Source organism: Chiloscyllium plagiosum, chromosome 30 (assembly GCF_004010195.1).
Source record: "Chiloscyllium plagiosum isolate BGI_BamShark_2017 chromosome 30, ASM401019v2, whole genome shotgun sequence".
Taxonomy (NCBI): Eukaryota; Metazoa; Chordata; class Chondrichthyes; order Orectolobiformes; family Hemiscylliidae; genus Chiloscyllium; species Chiloscyllium plagiosum.
Window position 1 is genome coordinate 26,744,547 of NC_057739.1, and position 19,123 is coordinate 26,763,669.

The 19,123-nt window shown below is 43.2% G+C and overlaps 1 protein-coding gene across 6 annotated transcripts in view; it reads left to right on the top strand.

Moving 5' to 3' along the window:
* adgrd2 (adhesion G protein-coupled receptor D2) overlaps positions 1-19,123 on the top strand; it is a 149,443-nt gene that overhangs the window by 128,356 nt on the left and 1,964 nt on the right. For all 6 annotated transcript variants that reach the window (XM_043720157.1, XM_043720160.1, XM_043720162.1 and 3 more), the window contains one exon: positions 16,684-16,714. In XM_043720157.1, the coding sequence (XP_043576092.1) occupies positions 16,684-16,714 (31 nt within the window). The remainder of the gene's footprint in view (positions 1-16,683; positions 16,715-19,123) is intronic.

Consider the following 19,123-nt stretch of genomic DNA (forward strand, 5'->3'; position numbering starts at 1 on the left):
GAGGTCAGGCTCACTGGTCTATAGTTCCCTGGCTTGTCCTTACCACCTTTCTTAAATAATGGTACCACGTTAGCCAACCTCCAGTCTTCTGGCACCTCACCTGTGACTATCGATGACACAAATATCTCAGCAAGAGGCCCAGCAATCACTTCCCTAGCTTCTCACAGAGTTCTAGGGTACACCTGATCAGCTCTTGTAAATTTATCCATCTTTACCCATTTCAAGACATCCAGCACTTCCTCCCCTGTAATATGGACATTTTTCAAGATGTCACCATCTATTTCCCTACATTCTATATCTTCTATGTCCTCCTCCACAGTAAATACTGATGCAAAAGACTCGTTAAATATCTCCCCTGTCTCCTGCAGCTCCACACAAATGCCGTTTTGCTGATCTTTGAGGAGCCCTTTTGTCCTTAATGTATTTGTAAAACCCTTTGGATCCTCCTTAACTCTATTTGCCAAAGCTATTTCATGTTCCCTTTTTGCCCTCCTGATTTCCCTCTTCAGAACACTCCTACTGCCTTTATACTCAAAGGATTCACTCGATTTCTCCTGTCTATACCTGACATACGCTTCCTTCTTTTTCTTAGCCAAACCCTCAATTTCTTTAGTCTCCAGTATTCTCTATACCTACCAGCCTTCCCTTTCACCCTGACAGGAATATACTTTCTCTGGACTCTCGTTATCTCATTTCTGAAGGCTTCCCAATTTAAAGCTGTCCCTTTACCTGCAAACATCTGCTCCCAATCAGTTTTTGAAAGTTCTTGCCTAATACCGTCAAAAGTGGCCTTTCTCCAATTTAGAACTTCAACTTTTAGATCTGATCTATCTTTTCCATCACTATTTAAAAACTAATAGAATTATGGTCGCTGGCCCCAAAGTGCTCCCCCACTGACAACTCAGTCACCTGCCCTGCCTTATTTCCCAAGAGTAGGTCAAGTTTTGCACCTTCTCTAGTGGGTACATCCACGTACTGAATCAGAAAATTTCTTGTACGTGCTTAACAATTTTCTCTCCATCTAAACCCTTAACCCTATCGCCGTCCCAGTCTATGAATCCCCTACTATAACCACCCTATTATTATTACAGATAACTGAGATCTCCTTACAAATTTCTTTCTCAATTTCCCTCTGACTATTAGGGGGTCTATAATACAATCCCAATAAGGTGATCATCCCTCTCTTATTTCTCAGTTCCACCCAAATAACCTCCCTGGATGTACTTCTGGGAATATCCTCCCTCAATACAGCTGTAATGCTATCTCTTATCAAAAACGCCACTCCCCCTCCTCTCTTGCCTCCCTTTCTGTCCTTCCTGTAGCATTTGTATCCTGGAACATTAAGCTGCCAGTCCTCTCCATCCCTGAGCCATGTTTCTGTAATTGCTATGATATCCCAGTCCCATGTTCCTAGCCATGCCCTGAGTTCATCTGCTTTCCCTGTTAGGCCCCTTGCATTGAAATAAATGCAGTTTAATTTATCAATCCTACCTTGTTCTCTTCTTTTCCCTGCCTGCCCTGACTGTTAGACTCAATTCTTTTCTCAACTGTACCAGTCTCAGGTTGATTTCTTTCCTCACTATCTCCCTGGGTTCCCCACCCTCCCTTCTCCTATGCACCAGCTCCTCAGCCATGCATTCGTCTGCTCTATCCTCCTATTCCTACCCTCACTAGTTCATAGCACCAGCAGTAATCCAGATATTACTACCCTCAAGAACCTCCTTTTTCAATACCTACATAACATACTATATTCTCCCTTCAGCATCTCATCCTTTCCCCTTCCTATGTCGTTGGTTCCAATGTGAACAATGACCTCCTGCTGCTCCCCCTCCCCCTTGAGAACATTCTACACCCTCTCTGAGACATCCTTGATCCTGGCACCAGGGAGGCAATACACCATTCTGATTTTTCACTGTTGGCCACAGAAACATCTGTCTGTGCCGCTGACTAGAGAGTCCTCTATCACAATTGGAAGGATTCTCTGGCTGCCTCACTGTGAATGTTGTAGCCCACCAGGGAGTTGTTTCCTGTTGTGCTGCAGGATGAACAAGTAGGTGTTTACTTCCAAGGAGTGATGTGAAGTTAGATCTCTCCAAGCTATTCTGTATCAGGATTTATTTCATTTAGAAAATCTTCACTCGGGTTTGTTGGAAAAACCACTTACTTCTTGTGTCCAGAGTGTCCCTTTAAAGCATTTAGTCTCTTTAAAATCAGCTGTTTGTTTTCCCTTGCATTATTTCCAAGTGCGGTCTGCACTCAAATGGAAAAGAAAAGACAAAACACAAAAGCCAACATTCAATCATTCACCCACATCATTTGATTTAACACTGACCAAGTAAGGTAAAGATATAAACCTCGGAAACCTTCAGAGACTTTTGCTTATTATCCTTCTGTCAATAAGAAAAGAGATTATCCTGAGATTCCTTCAGAAAGCTCTGATGTGAGTCTGGTGAATTTTATTTTTACTTGTATCCCTGTGACCTGACAGCACTTTTCATGAATTTATAATCCACAAACCCCAGCGATTCCTGCCAAAGTGTGGCTTTCCCCAGCTCGTTCCAGTGGAGTGATCCCATCCCTTGCTGGCTGATTGGGTACAAACTAGCTGTTTAGCCGATTAACTCCCCAGCTCAGTCAAAATGGCTGCTACTTCCTGCTGCTTGTTCAGAATGGGTTCCTAGAATTGAACCTTCCCACTGGTCTCACCTCCTCTGGTGGAATATTCACATCTAGAGGTTTTAAAGGGACGAATTAGGATTTCTTCAGTAGATGAGCTGCGGGGGTAGCAGTGTCAGCAGTGTGGTGAGTGAGGGAACAGACAGTCTTACGAATGAAGCAAAATCAAAACAGAGAATACTGGAAACTCTCAGTAGGTCAGGTAGCATCTGTGGACAGAAAAGCAAAGCTAATGTTTCAGGTCTGTACTTTTTCATTAACACTGATGACACAGATATATAGCTCACTTCGGGGTCAGGTGGACATGCTACATAAATACTGTGCTTTCAGGGGAAGGCTGGGCAGGAGATGGTATAGTGGTATGGTTGCTGGACTAGGAATCCGGCGATGCAGCTATTTCTTAGGTTCAAATCTCACAATGGAAGATGGTGGAATTTGAATTTAAAAAATACATCTGGAATTAAAATCTCATGATGGTTGTTGTGAAAAAAACCCATCTTGGGTTCACTTTAGGGGAGGAAATCCAATGCCTTAATCTGATCTGGCCAATATATGACTCCAAATCCAAAACAATATGGTTGACAGTTCACTGCCTTCTGAAATGGCCTAACTGCATCGAAGAGCCTAAAGGAAGGAATGAAATTAGATGGCCATGTAGTGCACTAACCTAGCAAATGATAACAGCAAACTCAACCCTGCTGACCCTTTGTAACATCTGGGGGCTAGTGCCAAAATTGGGAGGGATGTCTCATCAACTAGTTAAATAAAGACTGACCCAGTCATACTCACAGAAACATACTTTGCAGTATCTCAGACAACATTATTAGCACTCTCGAGTATGTCCTCTTCAGTGGAGGTGGTGTACTGTGGTATACAGTCTGGACTGAGTTGCCCTCGGTTAGGATGGTGTGTGGCTCACAGGGGAACTTGCAGGCGGTGGTGTTCCCATGCATTTTGGACTGGGCTTCCCATTCCATGGGGAGGGGGATACTTGTGGAACTTCTTCCTCCAACAAGTTGTGGCAGGACTGTAAAGTTTAGACCTGATCTGATGGTTGTGGAATAGCTTATCCCTGTTTATTACTCACTACTTATGCCATTTGGCATGCAAGGAGTCCTGTTTTGTACCTTCACCAGGTTGGCATCTGATGTTTAGGAATCCCTGGGTGTTGCTCCTGGATTGCCCTCTTGCACTCTTCAATGAACTAGAATTGATCCCTTGGCTTAGTGCTAATATAAGAGTAGTGCATATGCTGGGCCATGAGGTTGCAGACTGGAGGGTATACTCAATGTAAAATGGGACTTCATTTCCGTATGGACTGTGTGGAGGTTAATCCACTGATACTCTCATGTACAGACACATCTGTGACAAGCAGATTGGTGAGAATGATGTCAAATTTGTTCTTCCCTCTTTTTTGTTTTTTCATTACCTGCTGCAGACTCAGTATTGAAGCTTTTGTATGATCAGCTCAATCAGTAGTGGTGCTGCTGGGCTGGTGGGTCGGTGGGGGTGGGGGTGGGGTTGATATGTGATAATCGGTGGGAGATTTCTTTGCTCATATTCAAAGCAATGTCAAGAGATGTCATGGGGTCTGGAGCCAATGTTGAGGACTCCGAGGGCAACTCAGTCCAGACTGTATACCACAGTACACCACCTCCACTGAAGAGGACAGACTCGAGAGTGCTAATAACGTTGTCTGAGATACTGCAAAGTATGTTTCTGTCAGTATGACTGGGTCAGTCTTTATTTAACTAGCTGATGAGACAATTTTGGGTACAAAACAGGACTCCTTGCATGCCAAATGGCATAAGTAGTGAGTAATAAACAGGGATAAGCTATTCCACAACCATCAGATCAGGTCTAAACTTTACAGTCCTGCCACAACTTGCTGGAGGAAGAAGTTCCATAAGTATCCTCCTTCCCATGGATGGGGAGCCCAGTCCAAAATGCATGGAACACCACCGCCTGCAAGTTCCCCTGTGAGCCACACACCATCCTAACCTAGGACTACATCACTGTTCATTCATTCACAACTCCTATCCCAACAGCCCATAGAGCAAGAAGGCGGCTCACCACTATCTTCTCAAGAACAATTAGGAGTGGGAAATAAATGATTAAATTCCCTACAGTATGGAAACAGGCCTTTTGGCCCAACAAGTCCACACCGACCCTCAGGAGAGTAACCCATCCCCCTACCCTATATTTACCCATGACTAATGGACCTAGCACTATGGGCAATTTAGCATGGCCAATTCACCTGACCTGCCCATCTTTGGACTGTGGGAGGTAACTGGAGCACCTGGAGGAAACCCATGCAGACACGGGGAGAATGTGCAAACTCCACACAGACAGTCACCCGAGGCAGGAGTTGAATCCGGGTCCCTGGTGCTGTGAGGCAGGAGTGCTAACCACTGTGCCACCCCAAATGATGGCATAACCAATGACTCCACATCCTGTGAACAAATATAAAAGCAAATAAATGACATGAAATTTGCTTAGGAGAGGGATGGAGTTGGTAACGAGGGAACAGAGATTTTGGACTTCCCAATATTTAGTAGGAGTACATTTCTTCAATTAGCCTAAAGTGAATTTAAATTAAAGTTTGTAACTGCTACTTGAGCATGTCAGTATCTTTTAAAATGTTATCTATGTTATCTGTCACAAAGCCATTACCAACTTTCTGTCTTGCTCAGTAAATCTCTAATGCAGTATTGCTTAGTTACTGAAGATTAGAATGTTGTAACAAGAAACTTAAGGAGATTAAGGGGCAGATGTGCACAAATATTATACGAGGTCAACAAATTCTGCTCCACTCTATTGTAATAGCCAAAATATTTCTCTCTGAGGTACTGTGTTTGTCCAATATGCCAACGTGACAAAGTGGCATAAACACCAGGTTAGATGTATTGTGGCAAATTCACATTGTAATTTATATGTATTGTGATTTATTCATTTTTAGTTAACATTTTTCACTGTGAATTTTTCTGAGCTGACTTTTCTCGACAGCTAAAGGATGTGAGCATTGGTGAGAAGGTGGTGAGGGTCGCATGAGCTTGGCAGTAATGAAGTATCCAGTGACTTTCAGACATGTTACAGTGTTGCAAAAAAGACTTGAACTGCTTCTCCCTATTCCAGAAATGCATGTGTGTGGCATTTGAACAGTTTCCTGATAGTTGTTCTCCAAGTTTGCACATTAATGGTGATCATTGGGCCAGGAAGCAGAGGATAACCAGCTGTGACCCACTGTGATCTCCAACATTTGTTGTTTTCAGTACAGATTCCAGCATCTGCAGTAGTTTATTTCTATAAAATGGACCCTGTCAGGTTCAAGCCTGTTTCTGTGTCCTACTTCTGATGAGTCCAAGATGAAATGCTTTAACTTCTTGCCTCCCTTTAGCATGTTTAAAGTCTAGTTCCCTACATCCATTGCTTTCATCTGCTAACTGGCCGCAGCCATGGAAGTATATCCAAGCAGAAATCAGAATCTTCAAAAGGGAAGGATTGAGTATGGTGAAAAGTAAACCACTTGAAAATAGGAACCACAACCATGAGCTGCCATTGAATTTAAAGTTAGAATTCAGCTGTTTTTGTTAGAATCAGGAAACATGTTTAATTTTCAAATATTAAAATGGAGTGGAAGTAATTTGATTACTACCAGCAAATTATATTGAGAACTGACCAGAGAGTCGTCCCCAAGTCATTGATGGTTCAGTGACAAGAAACATCTGAAAATGTGCATTTTTTTTCCTGGTTATCATGAAGTCTGCTGTTATGGATCTTTGAAATGACTTTGTTATAACTATGAACTCTGGAATTGTCCAGCTTTGGAACTGTCAGGTGTGAATTTATTATTAACTTCACAGTTGGGGAGGGTGTGAATTCTATGTGCAACTTGGGATGTGTTAAACTTCACTTGTTACTGCTCTAAGGAGATCAAATGTCATCTCTAACAGATGTGCCGTTTACTAGAGGGCTTCTCCAGCAGTCTTTCAATGAGTGTTAATGAGACCTCACAGTGACCCCAATTTGTGTCAATTGTAACTTAACACGGTTGTGATCAGAAATAACATCACATTGTGACTCTGAACAAGACATGTTGCATTTGTATACTTTGTTCTTCTGTATCTTGATAGGTTTCAATATTGAATATGATTGGTTGGCTTTGAATAGACAAATTAATTTTTTCTTTGTGATATTTCACAAAGTTCTAGAAAAAAAACTTTCTTTCACCACCACCCCAGGAGTGAAAAGAAATATATGAATAAATGAGAAATATATTTGTGTCAGCTATTCATGTATTGAATTTTTAAAAATGAGATTTTTTAAAATATAATGCCTGTTACTCTGCTGAAAGTTTTACTCCGGCCTAAAACCAATCTTCCTAACCTAGCAAAAATCAGAAGCCAGAGGGAGCATCCGAGGGTGAAGATTATTTTGCGATTTGTGAGTGGTTGCATTTTGACAATTCCAGAGTTTATCCTTGAAGTCAAGCCATTTGAAAACTACTGATTTGATTATACCTGAAAAATGCATGTCTAAGGATATATCCCATTAGAAAGATTTTGTGCTATGTGTTTGAAAGCACAAGGACAGGATACAGAGCTATTGTAGGATTATTTATTATAGTTGAGACTTTTCATTGTGGAGTTAAGCCATGACATCAAGTCTATTGGCCAGTGCCTGAGGTGAGTTATGTCAAGCGGTCGCATGCATTGAACCTATTACCTATGCAAGAAATATGGTGCACTAGTTACTCATCAAATCATCTGGGTAGGAACCGAGGTCGATTGAAGATTCAGGCGACAGATATAAAACTGGATACTACCTGACCCAAGATTAGAGTGGTGCTGGAAAAACACAGCAAGTCAGGGAACATCCAAAGAGTAGAAAAATAGACGTTTCAGGCAAAAGCCCTTCATCAATTTTCCTGCTTCTCGGATGTTCCCTGACCTGTTGTGCCTTTCTAGCACCACTCCAATCTTGACTCTAATCTCCAGTGGTACCCACCTCCGACTACCTAACCCAAGCCTTGGAACTCACCCTGAGCCTGTGGTGGCCTCCCCTAGAGGCCCAGAGACACCTCAGAGGCTGGGATCACGCTGTCGTGGTGCAGATGTATGATCATGTATTCCATTGCAATTCTTCCATTAACAGCACTGTCAGCATCAATCATTTCAGACCTTTTCAGACCACTGGATGTTACACCTACTCTCCCTTGTGTCATGTAGATGTCAGTGGGAAGGCCATGGCCCCTACAGAGGATTGGGCTGCTCAGCATGAAGGCACCTCCTTGGGCTCCTTCGTCCTTTCCAAATCAGAGAGTGACCCCCCTCCCCCCACCTCCCCATCCCTGCTGAGAGTCCGATGGCTTAGAGAGTGTGGAGCACCAGCTGGTCAGCAGCTCACTGTGACTGCCCCAGGCTGCTGGCACTCAGAGGGCTGCTGGAGACCAGGCACATGTGGAATGCCAGGGGGGAAGAGGACCTTGTGATGTTAGCGACCAGCAATGTTGCTCACAAGTATGGGGAAGAACAGGAGCGGCAGACAGCTATAAGGATGCAATGGCCCCCATTGCCCAGAAGCTGCAAGAGGCAGCTACGCTGAGGGGTCCCACCTGCTTCCAACAGGTCAGTCAGCTGCCATGGAGAACCAGGTACATCATTCCCAGGGACTGCTGGAGACAGATAGACAGACAGGAGAAAGTGAGGTCTGCAGATGCTGGAGATCAGAGCTGAAAATGTGTTGCTGGAGAAGCGCAGCAGGTCAGGCAGCATCCAGGGAACAGTTTCGGGCATAAGCCCTTCTGAAGGGCTTATTCAGCACAGATAGACAGACAGACTGACAGACAGACACACACACACACAGACACTCTCTCTCTCATTCCCTGGATGCTGCCTGACCTGCTGCGCTTCTCCAGCAACACATTTTCAGCACAGATAGACAGACAGACTGACAGACAGACACACAGACACTCTCTCTCTCACACACGCACATAGACACACACACACACACTCTCTCTCTTTCTCTCTCACACACTTACACTCCATTGGTCCTCAGGCCTAAAGCACAGTGATGGGAGGGCACTGCGGCTAAGTCCTTCCTCACCAGGAAATTGGCCAGAGGAGGAACTGCATCTGCACTCCACACATCGAGAGGTGGCTGCGCTCTCCACCTCCATCCAGGCCTCCTTCCCCCTCTGACCCTCGTAGGTTTAGGCCGCAAAGGGGCCAGAGGACCTTGACATGCCTGAGCCATTAAGACAAGAGTGCCCCTGGGATGGCCCAAACAAACCTCCAGGGCCAATGGTCTCACAGCCCTGCAGAATCCTGCCAGCTAGGGAGTAAACACAGATGTAGAGAGAGGGAAGAAAACCTATTGAGGGCACTTTGTGGAAATTATATGAACTTCTGTGTAAATGTACGTGTTTTGGCTGTCCATCTGGTGGTTAGTCTCTCTGTGGAGGCTGAATGGTTATACTGTCAGGCTTTCCTCATGGCCACAGATGAGGTTCCATGGATGGTGCTCTGTGCTGAGAACTTGCTGCATTATGTAGAAACCAGACGAACCGTGTGGATACATGGCACTGGGTCACACTGACATTGTTAGATTTTTTTTAGATTACATTACAGTGTGGAAACAAGTCCACACTGACCCGCTGAAGCGCAACCCACCCATACTCCTACATTTACCCCTTACTTAACACTACGGGCAATTTAGCATGGCCAATTCACCTGACCTGCACATCTTTGTGACTGTGGGAGGAAACCGGAGCACCCGGAGGAAACCCACGCAGACACAGGGAGAACGTGCAAACTCCACACAGTCAGTCACCTGAGGCGGGAATTGAACCCGGGTCTCCGGCGCTGTGAGGCAGCAGTGCTAACCACTGTGCCACCGTGCCGCCCACGGTGGCCTCTGTGTCCAAACGTGTAGCTGTGAATGAGTTGTTCAGCGATGTCTGTAACAGGGAGGAGCAACACACACACAGGGACTATGAATTAGAATGGTCAGGGAATGGTGACTCACAGGGCTGTGTCACTCACACTTCATGGGTTTGTGTGCATTGCTTTATCCTTTTTCAAAGTCCTGTCGTTGGTGGCTGCTGCTGCCCCCTCCCGCACACCCCGTCGCTTACCCCGTCCACTCTGCAATTCCATTGCGGAACTTCGAGTTCCAGCACAATGGAAGGTGACAGTGAGCCCTCCTTACCAGCAGTTTCCAGCCTCCACCTGAACATGTCGGTGTGGTCCTGAGCAGCCACATCCTCTTTCTAATAGCCCATCCTGTTAGCCCCACATGCTTCACCCTGAGCCTGTCTGTATGAGCCTGTATATCTTGCCCCTGGCACATCAGGTGACTGTGACAGGTGTGATCATTCACTGCAGTCTGCTCCCTTCCCCGATGCCAGGGGGCAGGTGACCTCCCCCACATGACCCCTTTCTCTGCCACACAGGACCGTATCCTCCCATTGCAGAGATGGTGCCCTCTCTCTTCACAATTGTAAAGCCCAAGCCACACCCCCCAACTCCTAGCAGAGCCTGCAGTCCCCAATTCCAAAGACTAACATGCTGACTCTCCTCACACCAGTGCCCACCCTTGTCTGCTCCCCACCCCCAAAAGAAATCCCCCACCCAACCCTTTGTCCCGGGCTTTCTGAGGACAGACCCAATGAACTGACCACAATCCATCTCTTTATAGTGGCCAAACCAGACAGTTCCAGGTGAGAAGTGCCCAGACCCGTAAGTGGCGGTTGTGACCCAGACGTCTTTAGCTCTAACACACTTGCTCCCCCCACCCCACCTCAAACATGGTGCAGGTGTGAGATTCGTGTTGCTCAGTGCCATAGAGCAGGCTGTACACCCCCTGATTGAGGGCTACTGAGCTGCAAGGCAAGCTGCCTGGCAATGTGACTGTGCTCATTGGCAACGTAAGGCATAGATGCTGTGACCATCGTGTGATGCACTAAGGGAACGAGTGAGCAACCCTAAGATTCAGCGTGGTCTGATCAGTGAGCTGAGTGCCTGTCCCTGCACAAAGCATGTTCGTGCTGCAGCCTTTCAGTACTCATTGCCAGTACCCCCTGCAGTGCAGGCCTCTGGATCCACAGTGCACTGCTGGTACATTGGAGAGGTGCCATGATAGTTGTCAGAGGTTTTCAGATGGTTGGATGCCAATGTCCGTAGGAAAGAAATGTGTGAGGTTGGTACCCATGGATCATGCCCTGAGGTGGTGACATTTGGAAGTCATTTGGAGCAAGCTGGCAGGCTGGATCTGCCAGGCTCCTGTTCTAGTTTCCAAATTGCTGTTTTCTCAATGTTTAGCTTGGTAAGATGATAAGAAAGAAAGCTGGATGTTAATGAAGTTAATGAGACAAGGTGTTTAACAAGCAATAATCCCTTTGAATTGACAACTCACCGCTGCTAAGTGAGAACCTGGCTGCTGGTGGAAAAGCATTAAGGATGGAGAAAGTTGCTCCTACCATCGTGATTGGTCTCGATCGACTTCTCATCTGGTTCTGCCACACATCTCACCATAGGCTATGTCACTCAGACCCCTATCAGGTTACGCCCTCTGTGACCATACAGTTGTAAACTGCAACTGCAATGACGATTAGTTTTCTGTCATGCCTTGAGAATTTCAAGAATGCCTAGAATGACTGAACAAGAGGCTCAGCCTGTTTCATGGTGTCCCACTCAGAACAATCACAAGTGAGCTTTTCTCCTCTTCTTGGCTTCTCTCCCCGGTGTGCCTGCTGAGACTGGTAATCCACCATCTTTCGAACCACAACATTGTTTCCCTGTTCCACCATTTAATTCAGCAGCAGCTGGCATCATGTGATCACACTCGAGATGGTATTGCAGTTGTTACCTGCCTCCGAGTAGATTATGATGATTGTAAAAGGATTTGTGAGCATTTTTATATAGAAGCTCTTAAGAAAAATGACTGTTTCCATCTTTTAGCTGAACCTTTCAAAACGGATTTGATTCCATTTCTGGCATGTGGTATACTCAGGTTATTCTTATCTCCAATTAAAGGGATGTAACATCTTGTTTCAGAAAAAAGATTCTTCACAATCATAACTGGAATAAAATTTTAAAAATTTGCCAGTTCATGATTGTGAGATAGTTTCAATTTAGTATTTTTTTTCTAGACTTTGTTATCTCATTTGGCCTTTCTGCTCTCAATGCCTCAGTAACTGTTGAGTCATTTCTCATGAAATCTGTCTTACTCCTTTCAAACGCATTGCCATCTACATCTCTTTGTGGGGGAGAATTCTCCGTCCACGTCCTTTACAAATTGCACTTTCATTTTTAATCTTCTGTTTGTCATAAGCTCCTGTAGCTCTTAAGTTGCTCAGCCAACCACTTACTCAGCTCCCCCTTTGAGGCCTAGGTGCTAAGGAGCAAGTCTTGTATCTCCAATCCTTGTAATCTCTCCCTGAATAAAATTAATTCCACTCCCTCAAGTTCAATAGAGTTGAGGATACCAGGTGTGCAGTTGCATTCACCATCCACCACATATTCAAACTGGATCACATTAAACATGAACATTCGCCCCTAGAGGATCCGTGTCACAGGAGATATACACTAACTATCATCAACCTTTGTGCAGCTCAGTTGCATTACCCTTACTTAATTCCTCTCTTACTCATACAATTAGGCAGGTGATCTGCAATAATGATATCCCTTTGTTCTACTGCCTAGATCCATCATTGGCCTCTCCTGTCTAATCACCTTTGCAATATTATCGCATATTTGAGATTGTCTTCCACCTGTATTTAGATGACACCTAGCTCTACCTCCTCAGCACCTTTTGTGATACCTCCACTGTCATTGTGGCATCAGAGTGATTTTATCTGATAACTAACATTGTCTGAGTTTGAACTTCCTCCAGCTAACATTTGGAAAATAAAAATAGTTGTCTCCAGTTTTGGTTACAAAATGCAGAGACTTTCTAGTGACTTCATCCACCCCATTAGTTCTTGGCACACTACCTAGATTATTTGCCATTTTGACATTCTATTCGACCCCAAGGTGAATTTCTGAATTCATATCTCCTCTATCACAAAGAATATTCAGACAAATATGTAAAACAGCATCTGCCTGCATCCATGCCTCAGCTTATCTACAGCTGAAGCTCTTCATCATTGTCACATCCAGTCTAAACGACTCCAGTGCTCTTTGTTTGGCTGTGAACCCTCCATTATCTCTCTAACTTTCTCCATATCTTCATCTCTCTGATGGTTATGTATTCCGTCCCTCATCCAGATGCTTCTTAAAAGTTGCAGAAGTATCTGCCTCCACCACCATCTCAGGCAGTACGTTCCATTTTTCTACCACTCTCTGGGTGAGAAATGTTTCCTCAAATCTCCTCTAAACCACACACTCCTCACCTTAAACTTACGCCCCCTGGGGGTATGGCTGTCATGGGGAAGGATTCTCACATTCTACCCTGTCTATGCCTCTGATAATTTTGTAAAACTCGGTGAAAGGATTGAGGTTAGTTACGCACAGGTATTATCAATTCTAGAAAGAGTGAAAGTAGACAAGTCCCCTGGGCCTGATGGGATTTATCCTAGGCTTCTCTGGGAAGCTCGGGAGAAGATAGCAGAGCCTTTGGCTTTGATATTTGAGTCGTCCTTGTCTATGGGTTTAGTACCTGAGGAATGAAGGATTGCAAATGTTGTGCCCTTGTTCAAGAAGGGCAGCAGAGATGACCCAGGTAATTATAGGTGATTTAGCAGTTTGGATTAGAAACTGGCTTTCTGGAAGAAGACAGCGAGTGGTGGTTGATGGAAAATATTCAATCTGGAGTCCAGTTACTGGTGGTGTTCCACAAGGATCTGTTTTGGGACCACTGCTGTTTGTTATTTTTGTAAATGACTTAGACGCAGGCATTGGTGGATGGATTAGTAAATTTGCAGATGACACTGAAGTCGGTGGAGTAGTGGACAGTTTGGAAGAATGTTACAGGTTGCATGGGGATTTGGATAAACTGCAGAATTGGGCTCAGAGGTGGCAAATGGAGTTCAATGCAGCTAAATGTGAGGCGATGCACTTTGGGAAGAATAACAGGAAGGCAAAATACTTGGTCAATGGAAACATTCTTGGTAGTGTGGATGTGCAGAGGGATTTTGGAGTCCATGTGCATAGATCCCTGAAAGTTGCCACCCAGGTGGATAGTGCTGTTAAGAAGGCAATCGGTGTGTTAGGTTTCATTGGTAGAGGGATTGAGTTCCGGAATCGCAATATCATGCTGTAACTATACAAAACGCTGGTGCAGCCACACTTGAAATATTGTGTACAATTCTGGTCGCCCCTTTACAGAAAAGATGTGGAAGCATTGGAAAAGGTGCAGAGGAGATTTACCAGGATGTTGCCTGGTCTGGGGGGAAGGTCTTATGAGGAAAGGTTGAGAGACTTGGGTCTTTTCTCATTGGAAAGAAGAAGGCTAAGGGGGGGACTTGATAGAGACATACAAGATGATCAGAGGATTAGATAGGGAGACAGAGAAAGACTTTTTCCGAGGGTGATAACGTCAGCTTATACGAGAGGGCATAACTACAAATTGAGGGGTGATAGATTTAAGACTAATGTCAGAGGCAAGTTCTTTATACAGAGAGTGGTAAGGGCTTGGAATGCCCTACCTGCTAATGTAGTCATCTCAGCCACATTAGGGTGATTTAAATAATCCTTAGATAAGCTCATGGATGATTTTGGGATAGTATAGGGGATGAGCTGAGAATAGTCCACAGGTCGGCGCAACATTGAGGGCTGAAGGGTCTGTTCTGCGCTGTATTGGTCTATGTTCTAAATGTGCATTTCTGATGAAGAGCTTATGCTCGAAACGTCGGCTTTCCTGCACCACTCTTTTTGACTCTGATCTCCAACATCTGCAGTCCTCACTTTCTCTACCAGCTCCACTACCACTACCAGCCTCCTAGCCTCCTCTGCTCCAGGGAAAGCAAATCAGTCTCTCCCCATAGCTGAGAGTTTCCATCCCAGGCAACATCCTGGTGAATCTCCTCTGTACCCTCTCCAGTGGAATCACATCTTTCTGATCTGGGTGCTGGCAGGTGGGACTAGATTGGGTTGGAATATCTGGTCAGCATGGACGGTTGGACCGAAGGGTCTGTTTCCATGCTGTACGTTTCTATGACTCTATGGTAATGCAGTTACCAGAATTACACACAGTATTCCATCTGTGGCCTTACCAATATTTTATAAACTAGTAACAAGACTTCCTTGCTCCTATATTCTATTCCCAGACTAATGATGTCAAGCATCCCATATGTCTTCCTTACCACCCTGTCTACCCTGTGCTGACACCTTCAGGGATCCATGGACTTATACACCAAGGTCCATTTATTCCTCAGTACTCCCTAGGGACCTACCATTCATTGTGTACATCCTTCCCTTATTATACCTTCCAAAATGCATCACCTACAATTAACTTAATTAAAATCCATCTGCAATTGCTCTGCTCAATTCACCAGCTGATCAATATCTGACTGTAACCTCTCTTTCTTTGCTAATAATGTGAAAACCCATAGTTCTGTCACACTGCAAGTAATTCCAGAGTGGTCCATTCAAAGCATTATTTAGTAATATTACTGAGTCACTAACTTATTTTTAAATACCAACATTTAAGGTGTTATATAAAACTATCATACCAGAAATTTTCGTCCTAAGCAAAGCACGAGTTGAAATGTTTTTCCAGTGACCTTGGTAACCAACAAAAGGCACTATTAAAGCATTGTAGATAGGTCAGCTTTAACATCATATGAATTTGATTTAATTATTTCCTTTGCCAAACAATTTTAGTTATTTTCAATTTCTAGTGACTTTGATTTGAATTAGATACCTTGGGATACTTAAAGATGAATTTCAATTGAAATATTTTAACAAGTGTCAGATATGTTAAACCTCTGACAGCATACACTATCCATTGTAAATTGATATATAGGAGACTTGAGACAACAATGTTATATAAAAAAGAAGAGAATAGAAGTGAAATATTTCTATCAGAGATGAAATGATTTTATGTTAAATCGATTCCAATACCCCACTTTTCCCAACCCAATTCTGATTTGTTGTGCAGTCAGTACTGACAATACATTATCATACTAAGGATAGTTCATTACTCTTAACAGCATTATGAATTTGAATATAACCTATAGTTTGTTGGCAGTGTGTGGTTCAGTAGCTATGTATGGTATTGGACTCCAACAGAATTAACTACAAAGTGGATTAGTGTGCGGTGGCCTATTTTGATGGGAAGAAAAGGACATCCCTGGAAAGTAGCATTTAAATATGAATGAGGAACAGCGGGATGTGGCGATGTAACTACATGATTTATTAAAAGTGATGTGGAGGCACTGGTGTTGGACTGGGGTGGACAAAATTAAAAATCAAATAACACCAGGTTATCGTCCAATAGATTTATTTGGAAGTACAAGCTTTCAGAGCACTGCTCCTTCATCAGGTAGCTACCAGACAAAGTAGCAGTGCTCGGAAAGCTTGTACTTCCAAATAAACCTATTGGACTATAGCCTGGTGTTATGTGATTTTTAACTTTATTGGAAGTGGTGAATCAAGTTGATAGGCCATACAACACAAACACAAACTCCAAGCCTTTCTCTGGAATTCCTTTTTGTGGGGTTAGAATTGACAAATAGAGAAGTTACGTTAACCTTTTATAGAATCTTGGTTGGGCCTTATGTGGAGTACTGTGAATAGTTCCAGACTCCAGCTTAGAAAAAGAATACAGCAAATTTGAAAAAGGTGAAAAACAATTTACAGGAACAATACTGGAACTAAGAGCTTATATCTATTTCCTTTCTCTGGAAAAAGACTAAGGTTACAACTTTTTAAAATTATGAACAAAACACTGGTGAGGTGAATATAGGGAAGATGTTCATATGCACATATTTTATGGGATGTATTGTGACTGTTTGATATGTCAAGTAATTTTGGTTAAATTTCATTGTACCAATTTTGTTTTTAGGAGATTCAGCTGACAGCATTCAGAGTATCAGGTATGTCCAACGACATTGCTTTCCTGCTGTAATAGGGGGAACTAAATCTCACAGCAATTCACAATTAACAATTAATTCTAAAACTAACAAGTGCACAAAATGTAATCATGTAGTGATGTATACATTTGATGTGTTGATGGCAAACTTATCTAGATAAATATTTTTAAATGAAAACATGTTTCATGGACTCTACAATTTACTAACCCATAGTTTTGGTTCAGGTTTGCTCTTATAATCTGAGGAAACACTGCTGTTTTCAATGGGCAATAACGTTAATCTTGGGCAGAGCTGCAAAACATTTGTTAGTGCCTCGGAAACCTGTTTCACACTCTGTCCAATATCCTTTGTGATTAATTCCTATGGGAAATAAAAATGCGGGGGCGTGAAAAGTAACAGAAAGGAAGATACACTCCAGACAATGCTCACCTCAAAGTAACTATTAATAAGATTTTCATTTTTACAAATTGACGGTCCTTTTATAATTCATTTCGTGCTAGAGGAATTTATAAATTTAAAACCTGAATCAATTGAAATTTCTCTTCATTCTGTCTTTGATTTTCTCTTCCTCGGATGCATTCTTTCTTTGAATGTTTGTTGTACACATTATAGGCAGGACTCCTGCTGTCTATATGAAGCCAGAGTTAAAAATCACACAACACCAGGCTATAGTCCAACAGGTTTATGTGGAAGTACAAGCTTTTGGGGCAATGCTGCTTCTTGGAGCAGTGCTGCTTCGTCAAGCAGCTACCTGATGAAGGAGCAGCACTCCGAAAACATGTACTTCCAAGTAAACCTTTTGGACTAAAACCTGGTGTTGTGTGATTTTTAACTTTGTCCACCCTGGTCCAGCACCAGCACCTCCACCTCATATATGAAGTCAGTTATTCAATATGCCTAACTGGTGGTCAAAAACCTCTTAGGATTTAGAACCGCTATTTCCTAACAAGTAAGAGTCCGTAAAAACTGACACCACTCTGGTGTACCCTAGCCATTATTGTGACCAGGGGTACTGTGGGATACACTTTGCCCAGATGTGGTCTCAATGGTCTAAACATTTACTGATGATTGGCAAAGAGACCTTCCTTTGACCCCACAAACTGCTTGGTGTCAGCAACAGAGTCTGGGATTGGCACGCCAAAGAAATGATGCTTTCTTGGAGATGTTCATTGTTTGGAGTTTGTGTGGTGCACATGTTGATTGCCACTTATTCAGCCAAGTCTGAATGTTGCTGAGACCTCACTATGCTCAGGATCTGCGTTTACTCACTAGCTTCTGCAAACAGATAAGAATTTATCTTCATTTGGCAAGAAATTAGATTAGATTAGATTACTTACAGTGTGGAAACGGGCCCTTTGGCCCAACAAGTCCACACCGACCCTCCAAAGAGCAAACCACCCAGACCCATTCCCCTACATTTACCCCTTCATCTAACACTATGGGCAATTTAGCATGGCCAATTCACCTAACCTGCATATTTTTGGACTGTGGGAGGAAACCGGAGCACTCGGAGGAAACCCACGCAGACACGGGGAGAATGTGCAAACTCCACACAGACAGTTGCCTGAGAGTGTATAGAATCTATATATATCCTGCAAGATCTACTTATGTATAGGGTTTTGGTAATGTTAGGATAGTACAGAGTCGCACCATCTGCTGCTAAAGCTGATGCAGCGCCGAACTGGGGCATCTACTACTATTAATCATTAGAACTATCTCCACCCCAGCAATTAAGTGGTTTGGCTATTGGGTAACTCTATTTCTTGCAGACTCACACTCACACTTTAATTTTCCTTTCCTTTTAGTTTTGTTTTCCAATTCTTAATAGCTTACATGGTTAGCCTTGGAAAAGATTGGTAGTGAGTTGACATGTCTTCTGATCCTTTCTAAAGATTTGCAGATTTTTTGTCACCATATTGTGCCATTTCATTTAGATTTTATTCACAACAATTTTCATCTTCAATGATTAGTTTGTTCCCTGCACTCATCCAAATTGTAATGGAGATGTTTATAGTTATAATTAGAAGCGAACCTTGGAAAGTTGATAACTTCTAAGTAATAACCCAAAGTGGTCAATGAGCTAACCAGAAAGACAACATATTGATTATTTTTATCACTGATGTCAGTGGAAATGCTCTTTCATGCTATTTGGGACTAAACTACATCCATATCAGAAAATCTAGGCTAAAGACATCTTTATATAATACACACTTTATCTCTGTTATTAACAAAACTGGAATACATTCAAAATAAAATCCCTTACAACTATAAGAATGATTTCACAAAAAACTAATTAGCTAATGATAGCAGCATACTTGTCACACAAGCCAAATCATCACCATCTGAGCTACATGCTTCTGTGAATGCACTAACTAGTTTTGAACTCAGTCAATACATGCAAATGTCCTGCAG